At 46.9% G+C, this 14,307-nt stretch overlaps 1 protein-coding gene across 1 annotated transcript; it reads right to left on the bottom strand.

Annotated features, from left to right (window-relative positions):
• Nucleotides 1-12,536: 12,536 nt before the first annotated feature.
• Nucleotides 12,537-13,675, bottom strand: NPBWR1 (neuropeptides B and W receptor 1). The gene has a single exon (XM_049633411.1). The coding sequence runs from the start codon at nt 13,524-13,526 to the stop codon at nt 12,537-12,539; it is 990 nt and encodes a 329-aa protein (XP_049489368.1). The 5' UTR covers nt 13,527-13,675.
• Between the last annotated feature and the right edge of the window lie 632 nt (nt 13,676-14,307).

Below are 14,307 nucleotides of genomic sequence, written 5' to 3'. Positions count from 1 at the left end.
AAGCACTCCAGTGGGCCAAAGGAATAGTTCTCATGTGAGTGTTTTTTTAATCCCTATGATCAAGAGATCCCTCTGCTCTGGGAAGCCTAAACAGTCAATATTTTGATATTTTAGGCACTATGACTAGTTACTGAAATGATTCTTCTGCAGTATTATAAAATAGAATTTAAATAGTGATTGGGCAAGAAAAAGCAAAAACTTCTGAAAAAAGATCAGTTCAAGGCAGCCCCCAGATCATTTATGCAATGATATGTAAGGGGAACCTGAGTGGCTCAGTTAGTTAAGCATCTAACTCTTGATTTCGGCTCAGGTCATGGTCTCACAACTTCATGAGTTTGAGCCCCACATTGGGCTCTGCACTGACAGCTTTCTCTCTCTCTCTCTCTCTCTCTCTCTCTGCCCTTCCCCTGCTCCCATTCTGTCCGTCTTTCTCAAAAGTAAATGATAAAAAAAAAAAAACCTTGTCCAGCATCTCAGTTTTACCACAATAATGCCACACAGCTCAGCGACATACGATGACAAGATCTCCTTCTCCACAGAGACGTCGGCTGAGTAGCTCTGTTCCACATGTCTCATTGTGGGATCCAGTCAGGGGGCTTTAGAGACACTGCCACCTGCAGCACCCACAGAACCTGATTTAAAAGTCTCAAAGGCAGGGGCACCCTGGGTGGCTCAGTCGGTTGACCATCTGACTTCGGCTCAGGTCATGATCTCGTGGTTCGTAATCTGAGCCCTGCATCAGGGTCTGTGCTGATGGCTCAGAGCCTGGAGCCTGCTTTGGATTCTGTGTCTCCCTCTCTCTGCCCCTCCCCTGCTTGCACTCTGTCTCTGTCTCTCTCTCTCTCAAAAATAAATAAACATTAAAAAAAAATTTTTTTTTTTTTAAAAGTTCTCAAAGGCAGCCTGGGAGTATCAGAATAAAGCTGCCTAGGCCAGCCTTGCCCAGGAATGTGGGGGGGGGGCACAGAATTATTGTAGAGATGCATTTCTGCTTCAAGTGGCTTGCCTTTCTTTGACAAGAAAGGCATGTTTGTCAAAGGCATCTTTGACAAGATACTGCATGTAGGTATCTCCAAAGAGCAGGATGTTTGTTATTAGAGATACTTAGTATTTTGCTGTTCTTGAATTTATTATTTCATTTCCAGCCATTTTATGGCATTTTAGATGACATATCTACTTTTATACACTTTTTCCCAAGTAACTCATTTCGTACTGAGTTCTTCTAGATCAATCAGAAGATTCACCAAAATTTCATCAAATCTGTTGCTTCGGGGAACGATGTCACCATAGATCATTTGTGACTTCACACCTCCTCAGGAGAAGAACTAGTAACTATTCCTGGATAAGACAGCGCTGAGAGAATTCTAGCACATGGAGGGGAGGCTGTGGCAGCCCCTGCACCACAGAGGCCACGACAGACCACACTGGAAGGGAAGAGAAGCGGCTCACACGCTGACCGCATTGCCCCTCCCCCAGCCAGCGCAGGGCCACCCAGAGAGTCTGCCCCGAGTCTATGGCTCCCCCAGTAAGAAAAGAGAAACCAGAGGGAACAATCAGCATTGTGAACTGCTTTGTGGGGCCTCTGCTCTGGTTTTGCTCCCCTGGGATCTCCAGGGGATCTGCAGGGTCAACAATTAAGAGTCAGACTGTGTCTGAGAAGGGGGAGGGGCTCACAACCACCAGCACTCAGATCTTGGCAGAGGAAGTTCATACTTGCAGAGCCCAAGCAGTAGTCCCAACCAGCGGCTTTGCTCATCTACGGGGCCAAGTTAGTGGTGTGGTCTGCCCCGGGGAACTCAATGGGATACAGGTCTGCCTGATTTGGGTCTTTAGAGAAGGAGTTTTGGTGGTCCTGGGGCTTGATCTTCCCATGTCCAAGCAGGAGAGCTGAGGTATAGCCCTACCTGCTGTGGAGTGTGGCCCTCAGCCCCATCTAATAGGAAGGGCTGGCAAGAATGCCTGGAAGCTTCTGTAAATAGCCCAGCAACATTCCATCTGAGAGGTCACCCACATCACAAGCAAGGGTGCACTGAGTATCCTGGTCAGGTAAACCTACCAGGTTCGCCCTGCAGAAAAGGAAAGCTATGGGCTGTGCTCTCCATTCTGGTGCCACCTGTAAACAGCTCTGTGGGGGGGGTGGGGGCCGGGCACTCAGTTTCCTGTGTCCCCTGATAAGGTCCCCTGGTTGGGCAGGCTGACACTGTATTCAGCAACAAGTGGGGCTACAAATTAGTTCTCTGCCCAAATGCAGCGAGAAAAGCAGCTCCAGAGCCACTAAGGCTCTTTGTGGTCTTTAGTCAAGCTGACCCATGTCACAAGTAGGATGGGCACACCCAGTGGGTTTCCCTGACCGGGATATTCAGGGCAAGCTCTTGCTTGTGATGTGGGTCCCCAGACAACAAGCTGTGCAGGTCCTGGGTCCCATCCCACTGCCCTGCTAGGGAAGGGAAGCTAATTCATAGCCCCACTTACTGCTGAGTGTAGGACCAAGTCCCGGCTGGATAGAGCCTGATCAGAGAATCCATGCCACCATGGAGCCCCTCCGACAGCCTCACTTGGGCAGGGAACCAGGTCAGCAGTTGTACCCAGCAGTTCTCAGCCAGTGGCACAACCCTCACCCCCAACTTCAGAGCTTGAACAGTTGCCTTGCCTAAAAATAGACCTTGATAGCAGGCTTTCTTGCCCAAAGATGTTGCCACCAGACACATCCAGAAACCCAAACTGGGCTGACTGGTGAAAACTGCCTCTACCGGGGGCACCTGAATGGCTCAGTTGATTAAGTGTCCAACTTTAGCTTAGGTCATGATCTCGTGGTTCATGAGTTCAAGCCTCGCATTGGGCTCTCTGCTGTTGGCATGGAGCCTGCTTTGGATCCTCTGTCCCTCTCTCTCTCTCTCTGCCCCTCCTTCACTCATTCCCCCCCCCCTTAAAATAAATAAATAAACTTTAAAAAAACTGCCTCTACCAAAACAAAACTGCAAAGTCTAAAAGAGGGGACCACTTTCTGTAATATGCAGATACCAATGTAAGAAATCAAGGATAACAAAAAATTAGGTAAATATCACACCACACACACACACACACACACACACACACAGTTCTAATAACTAACTCTAAAGAAATAGAGATTTGTGTACTTTCAAAGAACTCAGGATAGTTCCATTAAAGAAATTTGGTGAACTAAAAGAACACACAGAGGAACAATTAAATAAAATTAGGAACATAATGCATGGAAAAAAGAGAACAACAACACAAGAATTTCAACCAAGAAGTAGAAACCATCAAAAAAATACAAACAGGGGCGCCTGGGTGGCTCAGTCGGTTGAGCGTCCGACTTCGCCTCAGGTCATGATCTCACGGTTTGTGAGTCCGAGCCCCGCATCGGGCTCTGTGCTAACAGCTCAGACCCTGGAGCCTGCTTCTGCTTCTGTGTCTCCCTCTCTCTTTGCCCCTAACCCACTCACATTCTGTCTCTGTCTCTCTCAAAAATAAATAAACATTAAAAAAGTTAAAAAAAAAATACAAACAAAAATCCTAGATCCGAAAAACACAATAACTAAACTGAAGAACTCAGTAGACAGTTTCAAAGCAGACTCTGTTATGCAGAACAAAGAATCAATGACCTGGAAGATAGGACACTGGAAATTAGCCAGTCAGAGGAGCAAAAAAAAAAAAAAAAAAAAAAAAAAAAAGAATGAAAAAGAGTGAAGAAAGCCCACTGGACTTGTGGGACACAATGAAAAGAAACAATATTCATATTGGAAATTCCAGAAGGAGAAGAGAAAGAAAAAGGGACAGAAAGTATATTGAAAGCAATAATGGCTGGAGCGCCTGGGTGGCTCAGTCGGTTAAGCATCCAACTTCAGATCAGGTCTCACAGTCTCATGATCTCACAGTTTGGGTGTTTGAGCCCCGCATGGGGCTCTGTGCTGCCAGTGAAGAACCCACTTGGGATTTTCTCTCTCTGCCTTTCTCTCTCTCTCAAAATAAATAAATAAACTAAAAAAAAAAAAAAAAAAAGCAATTATGGCTGAAAACGTCTCAAACCTGAGGAGAGAAATAGATAGCCAGATCCAAGAGGCCCAAAGGATCCCAAATGGGTTAAATCTGAATAGGGCTACACCGAGGTATGTTATAATTTTCAAAATACAAAGAGAGAACTTTGAAAGTAGCAAAAGATATGCAAGGGAACTCACATGAGACTATCAGTGAATTTTGCAACAGAAAGATTTCAGAATGGTATGGGATGAGATCTATAAAATATTGAAAGAAAAAACTGTCAACCAAGAACTCTATACTTAGCAAAACCATCCTTCAGAAATGAAAGAGGGATAACTCTTCCTGAACAAAAAACAACAACAACAAAAGCTGAGGGAATTTATTGCCACTAGACATGCCTTACAAGATATTCTAAAGAGTCCCTTGAGTAGAAATAAAAGGATGCTAATTGACATCATTAAAACATAAGAAAGCAGTGTAAAACTCACTGGTAATGGCAAATATACAGTCAACGTTAGATTTGGCACATAATTCACTTACAACTCTAGTTTAAAAGTTTAAAACAAGTACTAAAACCAATCATGACTACAAAAACGTGTTATTAATTACACAATATAAAATATAAGTAAATTGAAACATCAATAACCTAAAATGTGAGGGGGAGGAGAAGGAAACATGAAAAGCGTAAGAATGCCTTTGAAGTTGTTATTGATTTAAACAGAGTGCTATAATGTGAGAATATTTGTATAAGCCTCATGGTAACCACAAGGGAAAAATCGGTAGTAATTGGACAAAAGAACACGATGAAGAAGTCAAACCATACTGATTCCAAAAGACATCAATACACAAAAATGAAGACAGCAGGATAAGAAACAAGGGGCAAAGAATCTACAAAACAACCAGAAAACAATGAACACAACGGCAATCGTCTTTACTTAGCAATAATTACTTAAAATATAAACAGATTAAATTTATCGCTCAAAAGACACAGAATGGCTGAATGAATAAAAAACTCAAGATCCAATGATAATGCTGCCTACAAGAGATTCACTTAGCCTTAAAGGCACAGAGAGACTGAGAGTGAAAAGATGGAAAAAAAAAATATTTCAAGCAAATGGTAACAAACAAAAACAACAGCAAAAGCATGGCTATACTTACATCAGACAAAATAGACTTTAAATTAAAAGTAGCAAGGAGTTCCCAGATGGCTGGGTCATTTCAGTGTCCGACTCTTGGTTTTGGCTTAAGTCATGATCTCATGGTTCTTGACTGCACGCTGTCAGTGCAGAACCTGCTTGAGATTCTCTCTCTCTCTCTCTCTCTCTCTCTCTCACTCTCCCTCTGCCCCACCCCTGTTCATGCACATGCACATGCTCTCTCAAATTAAGTACATAAAAACTTAAAAATAAATTCATTAAAAGTCGCAAAAGGAGACAAAGAAGATAATTATTTAATGATAAAGTTGTCAATCTATAGAGAAGATATCAATTATAAATATGCAGGGACCCAACAGCAGAGCACCTAAATATTTAAGCAAAAACTAGCAGAGCTAAAAGGAGACATAAACAGCAATACTGTAATAGGGATTTTACTACCCCACCCTCAACAATAGATGGATCATCCAGAAAGAGAATTAACGAGGAAACAGTACATTTGAACAATACAGACCAAATGGGCCTCACCAGAATACAGAACATTCTATCCAACAACAATAGAATATATGTTCTTTTCAAGTACACAAGGAACATTTTCTAGGACAGACCATATGCCAGGCCAAAAAAACAAGTCTTAGCAAATTCAAGGCTATTGAATTCATACCAAGTATCCTCTCTAGCCACCATGGTAAGAAACGAGAAATGAATAGCAAAAGAGAAACTGGAAAAATTACAGTTACATTAAAATTAAACAACACTCTTCCCAAAAACCTATGGATAAAAGAAGACATTAAAGAGAAAATAAAAAAGCATCTCCAGACCAACAAAAATGGAAACACAACATGCCAAAACTTATGAGACACAGCAAAAGCAGTTCTAGGAGGGAAGTTCATAGCAATAAATGCCTACATTAAGAAGCAAGAAAGATACCAAATAAACAACCTAACTTTATACCTTAAGGAACTAGATGAGAAGAACATACCAAGACCCAAAGTTAGCAAAGTAATCTAATAAAGATTAGAGCAGAAGTAAAAGAAATAGAAGACAGGAAAACAATAGAAAAGATTAACCAAAAGCTGGATTTTTGAAAGATAAACAAAATTGACAAACTTGGAGCTATACTAGCCAAGGAAAAAGAGACAGGACCCAAATAAACAAAACTATAAATGAAAAAGAAAACATCACACACGAAACTACATCAATTGAAAGGGTCACAAGAGGCTACTATGAATAACTATCTGGCACCAAACTGGAAAATCTAGAAGAAATGAGAAAATTCTTAGAAACATGCAAACTATGAAGAAAGGAATGAGGAAGAAATAGAAAGTCTGAACAGACTGGGTGGCCTGGGTTGGCTCAGTCAGTTGAATGTCTAGCTCTTGATTTGGGCTCAGGTCATGATCCTAGAGTGGTGGGATCGAACCCTGAGTTGGGCTCTGCACGGAGCATGGAACCTCTCTCTCTCTCTCTCAATCTCTCTCTCTCTCTCTTAAAAAAAAACAAACAAAAAAAAAAAACGAATAGACTAGGTAAGGAGATTCAATCAGTAATTTAAGATCTCCCAATGAAGAAAAGCCCAGGACCAAATTGCTTCACTAGTGAATTTTACTAAATATTTAAAGATGAACACCAACTTCCCTCATACTCTTCCGAAAAAGTTGAAGAATATGGAATTCTCCCAAACGCATTTTATGCCACCAGCATTAGCGTGACACCAAAGCCAGAAAAGGACACTACCAGAAAAGAAAACTACAGACCAATATTCCTGGTGAATGCAGATGACAAAGCTCTCAGCAAATAGTAACGAACCTAATTCGGCAGCACATTAAAAAGATTTTTACCATGATCAAGTGGGATTGATACCTGGGGTGCAAGGATGCCTCAACATATGCAAACCAATCAATGTGTTACATCATATTAATGAAATGAAAGAAAAAAAATCATATGATCATCTCAGTAGACACATAAAAAAGTATCTGCCAAAATTCAAGATCTGTTCATGATAAAAACTCCTAATGAATTAGGTGTAGAAGAAAGGTACCTAAAAATAATGAAGGCCGTATACGATAAGCCCACAGCTAACATCATACTCAATGATGAAAGGTTGAAAGCTTTTCCTGTAAGATCAGAAACAAGACAAGAGTGCCCACACTCATGACTACTCTTCAACAAAGTGCTGGAAGTCCTTGCCAGAGAAATCAAGTAAGAAAAAGAAATACAGGAATCAGAATTCGAAAGGAAGAAGTTAAGTTGTCCTGTTTGTACCTGCATGATTTTATATGTAGAAAATCCTAAAGATTTCACCAAAAACTGTTAGGTCTAATCAACAAATGCAACAAAGTGGCAGGATATGAAGTTAACAGATTAAATTCAGTAGCATTTGTATATACTAACACTTAATTATCTGAAAAAGAAATAAAGAAAACAATCCCATTACAATAGCATCAAAAACAATATAATATTTAGGAATAATCTTAACCAGGCAAGTGAAAGATCTCTCCTCTGAAAACCCCAGGACAATGATGAAAGAAATCAAAGAAGGTACAAAAAATGGAAAGGTATTCCATATTCATGGATTGGAAGAATTAATGTAGTTAAGATATCAATAGTACCCAAAGCCATCTAGAGATTCAATGCCCATCGGGATCTAACACCATTTTTTATAGTAGAAAAAACAATCCTACGATTTAAATGGAACCACAAAAGACCCCAAATAGCCACCGTAATCCCAAGGGGGGAAAAATGGGATGCATCACACTTCCTGATTTTAAGCTTAGCTATAAAGACATATGTACCCTTATGTTTATTGCAGCATTATTTACAATAGCCGAGATATGAAACCAACCCAAGTGTCCATCCATAGATGGATGGATAAGGAAACAGTGGTTTACATGTGTATGTATGTACACATATATAATAGAACATTACTCAGCCATAAGAAAGAATGAAATCTTAGCATTTGCAACAACATGGATAGATCTGGAAGGTATGATGCTAAGTGAAATAAGTCAGAGAAAGAAAAAAAATATGATTTCACTCATATGTGGAATTTAAGAAACAAAACAAAGAAAAAAGAGGTGAACAAAAAAACAGACTCTGAACTATAGAGAACAAACTGTTGGTTGCCAGAGGGGAGGTGGGGGGGGGGAGAGATGAAGGGGATTAAGAGGACACTTACCATGATGAGCACTGAGCAATGTACAGAATTGAATCATTATATTGCACACCGGAAACCAATACAACACTGTATGTTAACTATACTGGAATTACAAAAAACACCCGGGACACCTCTGCTGATCACCCAGTCTTTGTTAAAGAAAAGAGATGCTTTCTTCACAAAAACAGGTTGAGCTGACTCCCCAAGCCGTGGTGCAGTGGGCCATCTGGTCAAGGACCGCACTTGAGGCATCTGCTGTGAATACAAACTACTCCTGATGCCAGAAGGTATTTGTCAAAAGAGAAATCCTGTTCCGGGTTGTGGGAAGCAAGCAGTTCGTCCATTTTAATAGTTTCTAAGAGATGTCATTTTACCTTTTCTTTTCTTCCCTTTCCCCATTTTTTAATTGATGGAATCTGTCTTCAGGTAACCTTGTAAGATAAGGCATAAATAAATAAATGTACCTTGCCCTAAACCGAAGGACAATGGCATCTATTGCAATCTGTATAAACAGACGTACCATTAACATCCTATTTTCCATGAATGGTGCATCCTAGAGCACCACTCCATATGCAGAAAGCATGGGGATTACAGGGCATACCGTGTTTTGCAGTTGAGGGGACCATGCAGCCCACCCTCGTCCAGGAACTTTTTATTTGTATATAACCTTTAACAACACCATACACCTTCAAGATTCTGAATTAGGAGCGACGTTCTATTAGTAAATCTTATCCCTTATCCTCCCTTTGTATCCCATGATGAAACAGTACGCACACCTTGCTTAAAATAATTAAATATCTCCAAGACATCAATGTCTTCTATGGCCTAATGATTCCAAATTACCCACTTGCCATACACCTCATCTCTGCTGGAGCAGGATGAGACGATTCCTAGAAAAGGAAATGGCTCTGGTTGGTCTTGATTAGTCTCTGTGTACCTGGCCAAATGCCCCCCCCCTTTCCTTGTATCTTACTTTTCCTGTATGTGAAATGGGACGAATATGCCAGACCCAAAACTACCCTAGTAGACGACCATTATGTGAAGCATCCCCTGATCCTTTCCTTAATGGGGGTAAGTATAAATGAGTGCCATCCGTGGTGGGATATCGTTTGTTGTTTTCTCAGCAAGTTGCTGGGGAACAGCAAGCTTTCTCTAAGTGCGAGGGGTTTTCTGGTTAATTTCTCCACCTTACACATGTGAGCCCTACCTGTACTTACCGTTAACTCAAATAGTGACGTGTGGGCTAAATAACATAAGCGATTTCTCTCCCATCTCACTCTCCACACGAGTGGCTCAAATATTAAAGAAACGAGGCTTGTGATTATAAGATAAAAGCTTATCGTGCTTTTCTGCCCATCCTACGTTCTAGAGTTTTTTGTCCTAATTAGCAGTTAGACATCATTCTCACAATCAACCGAAATAAAGGAGAAGAAGATTTCATTCTTAATCTTGCCCTGTCAAACACTTCTATTTATTCGCTGGCTTCCCCATTTAGGGATCTTTTCCGCGGAGGCACTGAGGCGACTGAATGATGGTTCCCATGTTCTCGGGCAATGGAACATCCACTCATCAAACAGAAAATGTTTCAGCTTTTATTTTAAACTGGGTTTGTCTCAATGTGGACTAGCGATTTGGATTTCTCCGTGCTAATATGAAGGCAACAACCTAGAAATGATGGCACAATAGTTTATCCAGGGATTAGGAAGCCAGGGTGAAAGTCCTACTTAATCCCACACACACCATGGTAGGTACGGACCCCAACCCAGGCCTTGCTGTGGCCAACACAACAATGTCAGTCCATCTTTTCCAACAGTCTCTGTCCAAGATTCCAAGACTGCCCAGGCGAACCCGTGGTAGGGAGGATACAGTGGACAGATGGGTCACTCAGCTCTCCCCCGCTCTGTGTCCAGAGGATGTCAAAGTACAGCTGCAGAGTTTATGAAAACCGATGGAGTTTCAAATCCCCAGGATTCAACCGGCTGTGTTTGTGGCCAGATATCCACTTGATTCTCTGTCCATCACCAGAGATATAACGTGGCAGTGACTCTAAGCGTAAAACTTTAATTTTCAAAAGTCACTCAAGATTCATAAAAGAATTTTGCGAGTCATAAAGAAAATCAATAAAATGCTTCCAAGAAATTTGAAAGATACTGCAATGAATTTCAAGGGGTCTCCGAAGGCCACCGGCCAGCAGAGGACTGCTCAAATGTACATTATTGAAAATGTAATGGAGACATTTAAAAAAAAAAAAACCCTGTATTTGGGACGATTTACCATTATTGGTTACCCAAGATAGAAGATTTCTAAATTTACATTTTTTTAAAACTGATAGCTATGAATTAGTGTTCTGAATAACTTTGAGGTCGAAGGAAGCAATTGTCATTGACCAAAATCAGAAAGGGAGTTTGCTCTCTCACACGCAAAGGAGACTTTTTCCCTTCTATGTATTTTTGAAAGGTATTTTGTACCTAAATAATCGATAAATGGATTCACGCCCACCAAACTAAGCAAGCAAAACCCGCCGGGAACATTCACACTCTCTTTCACACCTAACCCTGCGCTATAGGAAACAGATGTTTCTAGAAATTTTCATTCCTGTTTGGAATCCATCCCAAAGAAAAACTTGCCCTTCGAAACACTGTAATCAATGACTCTAGGCTGGTTAAGGCTTTGCCCTCGTGTCTGAGGCGTAAAGTGCCATGATTGGGCAAACCGAAGCCTCAGTTCCCTCTCTTAATCCACTTGCCTCCCATTAGTAAAGACAGAAATAGAGATAGAGGGCTGGTCAGGCTCCCTTGTGATTCCAGAATCGGATTATTTACCGGGTTCACCTGACTTGCACTAAGGAACAAGCCATAGGGAATCGACAGCTCCCTGTGGAAAGGAATCCAATAGGGGCAAAGATGAGGGTCTGAGCCATTTCGGCTTCCTGGCTCTCCCTCGGGCAAAAGGGATGAAGAATGCGAGGAGAACGGGATCGAAGGAACGGATACACACTTCTTTGTAATCTCGTTCGGTCCTCACACAAGTTTTGTGACATTAGGCCACACATATTTGTGAAGTTCTCGGTCCTGAAAAACAATACTCGCACAAAGAATTGAGACGAACCGGTCCAAGCTGTAGGAGAGGTCACCTGGGGCAAAGGGGCGTAGGAGGACTGAAGCCATTTGTGGAAAGCAGGGAGGACGGGGACCCCAGAAGTGTAAGGAGCAGTTCAGCAGGTGCGCTCCGAGGCGGAGCCGGATTTTAGGACGCTTTGCGCGGAGCAGCTGGCTCCGCAAGGGGGCGCCACCGCCGCGCGCCTGGGACACTCGCGGCTCCCGGCCTTTGCGAGCCGGGCGAGCCGGGCTCCCCCGGAGTCTGAGAGTCGTGGAGCATTTTCAAGTGAAAGCGGAGGCAGGAAAAGCGAAAGGCAGAGAGAAAAGGAGCTAAAACAGGAAAGGGGAACCTTCACTGTTCTTACCACCGTGGTGGGTAGTCACAGCCAAGCTCCAGCCTCCTTCACCCAAATCCCACGCCTCCGCCAGACGCGCGCACTCCCGCGCGCTCCACGGGCCCCCTAGCACCCCGGAGGAGTGGGCGATGGAATGCACGGGACCGGACCCGCTTCCGCAGCGATTAGGGCGAGGGAAGAAGGACTCGATAGAGGTCCTGGCCAGGCTGGTCGCGGGCTTGAGCAGTCAGTGCCGGAAATCGAAGAAGCAAGGTGCAGGGCGAGCGCGGGGCCGACGCCTGGGGGCGCCCGCGGCATCCTCCAGCCCCCGTCCCCGCCACCCCCGAATCCCGGGATAGAGTCGAGGGCTCCACCTAGAGCCTGGGTTGCGAACGCCTTGGGCGGCAGGAGAGAGGGGGGCGGCGCAGGGGATTCCCAGCAATACCGGCCCCCTTCCCCTCCCCATTCCTCCCCTCCCCTGTCAAACTCGGGGGGTCGACTCGGTGTCCTTTGGCATTAGAGAGAAGTGAGCGTGCGTCCTCGGCCGCAACAGTCCTTCTACTCAGTGTGCTCCCGCATCCTCGGGAGGGCTTCACCAATTCAAATTCGGACGCAGCCCTAGCGCGTCGGATTCCCGAGGTCTGAGCCGGAGCCTCAGGGAATCTGCGTCTCCGGCAAGTTTCCGAGCGCCGCGGGCGCCTGCTCCCTCCGCACCCGCCGGGGCTGGCGCGGCCGGGACCCGGGCGCAGGGCGCGCGCGGAGCGGAGCGGGGCGGGGCGGGGCGGGGCGGGGGTCAGGCGGCAGCGCGGCAGGCCAGCAGCTGGCGGAGGCTCCTGCGGAAGCTGTCGTCCAGGAAGGCGTAGAGGAAGGGGTTGAGGCAGCTGTTGGCGTAGCTCAGGCTGGTGATGAAGTAGGAGGCCGCGATGACGAGCGGCGTCTGCGGGAGGTCGGTGGTGAGCGCCACCACGGTGCTCAGGTGGTAGGGCGTCCAGCAGAGGAGGCACACGGCCAGGATCACCACCACCAAGAGCGTCACCCGCTTCTTCGCGCGGTCCAGGGCCTTGGCGTGGCTGTCCAGCCGCATGGCGCGCAGCCTGCACAGCAGGACGCCGTAGAGGACGCAGATGGCGGACACGGGGATGGCGAAGCCGAGCACCAGCGTGTAGAGGCGGCTCGCCCGCCACCAGAAGGCCTCGGGCTGCGGGAAGACCAGCACGCACTGGCGCCGGCCCTGCTCGTCGTCGAGCCGGGCGAAGACGGCGAAGGGCAGCACGACCAGCGTCACGAGCCCCCACACGGCCAGGCTCACGGCGCGCGCCGCGCGGTACGTGCGGCCGGCCACCCGGCGCGACTCGGCCGTGGCCAGCACCACCAGGTAGCGGTCGGCGCTCATGACCGTGAGGAAGTAGAGGCTGGAGAACGTGTTGTACTGGTCGATGGCCACGATGAGCTTACACATGAGCTCCCCGAAGGGCCACCGCTGCAGCAGGAAGTCGGCGATGTTGACGGGCAGCACGAGCGTGAAGAGCTCGTCGGCGATGGCCAGGTTGAGGATGAACAGGTTGGTGACGGTCTTCGTGCGGGGCGCCCGCAGCAGCACGTACAGCACTGCGGAGTTGCCAGCCAGCCCCACCGCGCAGATCACCGCGTAGACGACGGGCACGGCCACGGCCAGCGGCGGCGGCAGCGGCGGCGGCAGGCTCGACGCGTTGGGGCAGCCCAGCGCGGGCCCCGGGCACGACGCGTTGGCGGGCCCCGGCTCCGAGAAGGTGTCGTTGTGCATGTCGGCGAGGGCAGGGGAGCCGGCGACCCCGTCTCCTCCACGGCCGCCCCGCCGGGCTCTGCGGCTCCCCCGGGGCCGCGTCCGCGCGGACCGCGCTCCGACTCCTGTGGCTCCACCACCCCCCCCGCGGAGGCGCGTTCCCCGCGGTCCTCTTCCCCCGCGGTCGCCGCGGACTCTGGGGCTGCAAAACGGAATCGAGAGGTCGGGTTACGATGACAGACGTGCGGCGACAGCGAGAGGCACGGTGCCGAGGGGAGGAGAGAGGCGCCGCGGCGGCCCCAACCTCCCCCACGTGACCTCTCTCCGCCACCTGTTGAAATCCTATCGTAACCAGTTGAACACCTCGAACAAAGTGCGACAGAGAAACGAGTCCTGACCCTTCGTAGGAAAAACACCAACCTGTCTCTTCCGCTTTAAGACGCCCCTGGCCGACGCGGGTCTCCCACCTTCCGTGCGTCCTCTCCAAGAGTGAGCTCAGTAGCGATCTCTAGGTCACCTAGCTAGCGGGGAAGGGGCCGCCTTTGCCCGGAGCGGGGAGGTGGGGAGACCGCCGACTGCTGCGGCGCCAGCCCGCCCGGCGTCCGCCTCCCCGCTTCGGCCCCCGGCGCCAGCGCGCGTCTACGCGGGTGCAGCCCCCGCGCTCCTGCAAGCTCCGGGACCGCGCAGCTGCGACTGCGCCCCCGCTGACCCGGCCGCCTCCCCACCGTCCCCCGCCCCGGCGGTGGGGTAAAGAGCCGCGTTTCTCAGCAATCCTTTTTTTTCCCTTCCGTATTAATTACAT

This window comes from Panthera uncia, chromosome F2 (genome assembly GCF_023721935.1).
Source record: "Panthera uncia isolate 11264 chromosome F2, Puncia_PCG_1.0, whole genome shotgun sequence".
Taxonomy (NCBI): Eukaryota; Metazoa; Chordata; class Mammalia; order Carnivora; family Felidae; genus Panthera; species Panthera uncia.
Note: the sequence above shows the minus strand (reverse complement) of the source record. Positions and strands in the feature narration are given on the sequence as shown.